This window comes from Grammomys surdaster, unplaced genomic scaffold (assembly GCF_004785775.1).
Source record: "Grammomys surdaster isolate TR1022 unplaced genomic scaffold, NIH_TR_1.0 554, whole genome shotgun sequence".
NCBI lineage: Eukaryota > Metazoa > Chordata > Mammalia > Rodentia > Muridae > Grammomys > Grammomys surdaster.
This window is the reverse complement of record NW_021604973.1, coordinates 1,139,382-1,142,402: the sequence shown is the minus strand read 5'-3', so window position 1 is coordinate 1,142,402 and position 3,021 is coordinate 1,139,382. Positions and strand designations below refer to the sequence as shown.

The 3,021-nt window shown below is 44.0% G+C and overlaps 1 protein-coding gene across 1 annotated transcript in view; it reads left to right on the top strand.

Annotated features, from left to right (window-relative positions):
- The window catches only part of Capn8 (calpain 8), a 70,495-nt gene extending 69,154 nt beyond the window's left edge, over window positions 1-1,341 (top strand). The window contains exon 23 of the mRNA XM_028781812.1: window positions 1,239-1,341. Coding sequence (XP_028637645.1) covers window positions 1,239-1,262 — 24 coding nt within the window. The 3' untranslated portion in view covers window positions 1,263-1,341. The remainder of the gene's footprint in view (window positions 1-1,238) is intronic.
- Window positions 1,342-3,021: the final 1,680 nt, after the last annotated feature.

Sequence of the window (3,021 nt, the reverse complement as noted above, 5' to 3'; positions counted from 1 at the left end):
GGACTGGGTTATTACCTCCCTGCCATGTTAGAGGACTGGGTTATTACTTTTTTGCCAAGTAAGAAGACTAGGTTATTACCTCCCTGCTATGTTAGAGGACTAGGTTATTACACTACCAGCCAAGTTGGAGGACTGGGTTATTACCCTCTCTGCCATGTTAGAGGACTGGGTTATTACCCTCCCTGTTATGTTAGAGGACTGGGTTATCACCTTCCGGCCATGTTAGAGGATTGGGTTATTTATCCTCTTGACATGTTCTGAGTCCAAATGCTTTTTATTCTTCTTATTAATGGAAATGCTATTGATTATTTCCTATGATCAAAAGAAAGCTTTCTTTGAAACATATCTGTGGATTCCTGCAGATACCTGGGAATTAGTGTAGAACATAAAATGAAGTATACATTCGGGAGTATACATACATACATACATACATACATACATACATATACAAGAACACATATGCATAAATGTGAAATATAAATAAAACGCAGGAATACATACATACATATGGAATGCATATACATATGTATATAATATAGATATGAATTTAGGAATATATTCACATATATAAAAATATAGAGACATAAGTATACAGAAACATAAATATAAGGATATATGAATGTCTCTAAGAATATATATGTATATGAACATAATTGTCCTTTATGGGGCTTTAGTTCCAGAACCTTCCTAAGACACCTGGATCCACCAGATTTTGTATAAAATGGAATACTATTTGCATAGGCCCTATATACATCCTCTTGCACACTCTAAATCCTCTGTAGACTATTGATGATGCCTACTGTAATAAACAGAATGCCTAACATACTACAAGAATGCCACGGCTGGGTGAAGAACTGTCTCACTGCATTATCTAGGGAGGAAATGACAAGGAAAGAAATTTGTTCATAGTCAACAGAAGTATAATGCTTTTTCTGGAGATTTTTAATCTGTTCTTGGTTAAATCACGATGTGTAATTTGTGTATAGACAAGACCCACTCTACTTAGCGACACACCTAGTTTTGGAGGCCCCTTTGGGTACAAAGTTTTTTCTATGTGGCATTTTCTATAGTGCTCTAAGTCAGGAGCCAGTGACTTTGTTAAGGGCGTCCTGTGAGTAAGGCACTTGAAGCAGGATGGAGCTGTGACACATGATGATCTGTCAGACAGGAGAGCATCGGTGACTGAAGCCCACACACTCCCTAGAAGCTCTGTGCTAAGTTTGCCTCTTCTTTTGCAGTGGCTGTGCTGTGTGCTGGTCTGACCTGCTGCGTGGAGATCAACAACTTCCCTGCCTCCCGCTTGACTCTTCACAATCTTATGAACATGTATCCTCAAGTGGCATTTACTGACTGTTGTATTGTTCCAGCCAATCACTGATCTGAGACACTGGCCTTTCCCAACAGAGCATGCTGGGGAGCCCCAGATCTCTCAGCAGCACCAAGCTATGAGCTATTCGAGCTGATCCCAGGGCCCAGCAGAAGCAAAGCAATCAATTAAAGTTGTGGGCCAGGATGGTTTCTGCCTTCCTCTAGAGATGTACAGTGGTGAAGGCAACCTGGGCTTCTCATGCTATGGGAAAAGACATGGCTTGAAGCTCCTGCTGGAAGCAAGACTGCTTCTGAGGGCTCCTGGGGAAAGGGCAGAGTTTCAGTAATACCAAGAAAGGGCACAGGCCAGGTGTAGGGAAGCTGAGAGCCGCCCTCCTTAGAGACAGGGAATGTCGTTAGCTGATAAGCAGCTAAAGGACCAATGCAGTTCAGGTGAGGTTTGCTTCCAAGTGAACACAGGGCTGCCTGCTGCTGGTGGTGAGAATTGAGACCACAGCCATAGCATCTCTGTGTGCAGACAGATGCATTAGCTAGTTTTCTATTGCTGTGACAAACACCTTGAGCAGGGCAACTTAGAGTACAAGGAGCTTATTTGGGTTCACGGTTCCAGAGCAGAGTGGAGTGAAGTTGTGTTGTCAGAAGCAGGTAGCCGAGGGTTTGCATTTTGAACCACAAGCATAGTTTAAGTTCTCAAAGCCCACCCCCAGTGACATAGTTTCTCCAGAAAGGCCATACCCGCCCCCCCAAAACCCACCAGGGACTAAGTATTCAAATGCCCTAGTCTATGGAGAGCATTTCATTCAAGCCGCTACCACAGGATAGCACTGTGTCTCCCATACAGCCTTAAGATCGAAGTGTAAGGGAGACGGTACACTTGCACGCCCTGATGCCTGTGTTAGTCTGACTGTGGACTAGTTTTCTGTTTCTAGCAGAAGAGTCCGATGAATGCTCCTTGTAGTATTTTGACCAGAAATCATGCTGATTCACCAGAAGGCTTTCACATTGGCTTCAACTCTCCTAGACTCAGTCGGAGGAGGAGCAGCGCTTTTCACTGTGACAAAGTGACACAAGGTGGCCTGATGGGGGCAACTCAAGGAAGAAAGGCTTACTTTGGCTCACATTTTTCAAAAGTTTTTAGACCCCCACAGAAGGGAAGGCATAGAGAGTCCATGACAGTGGGAACAGAGGTCTGAGCTCCATACAGCATGGCCGTAGGCAAGAAGCCCAGCAAACCAGCCAGTACCCAAAGTGGGTAGAATATCCGTACTGCCTCGAGTTCCTTAGCTTATCCACCTCGGAAAGGTCCCATAGCCTTCCTTAAAATACTGCCACAAGCTGCAGCCCAGACGTTCAAACCATGAACCTTTCAGGGACATTTCACATTCAAGTAAAAACACTCTGCCCTTGCTCCCCGAAGCACACGCCATCTCAGAATACAAAAGACATTCAGTCCAATTTCAAAAGTTTCCATAGTTGCAACAGTTCCCACCCTGTTTGAAAGTTTGACATTTCTTCTGAGACTTGAGGCAAACTCTTAACTGTGAGACTGTACAAAAATAAACAGGTTAGATACTTTCCGTACACAATGGTACAGAGGGACGGGCGAGACACCAGGAAGGAGAGATTAGATCAAAGCAAGACCAAAGCCAAGCATGGAAACAGTAAATTATGTAGCTCTGTGTCTGGCAAATG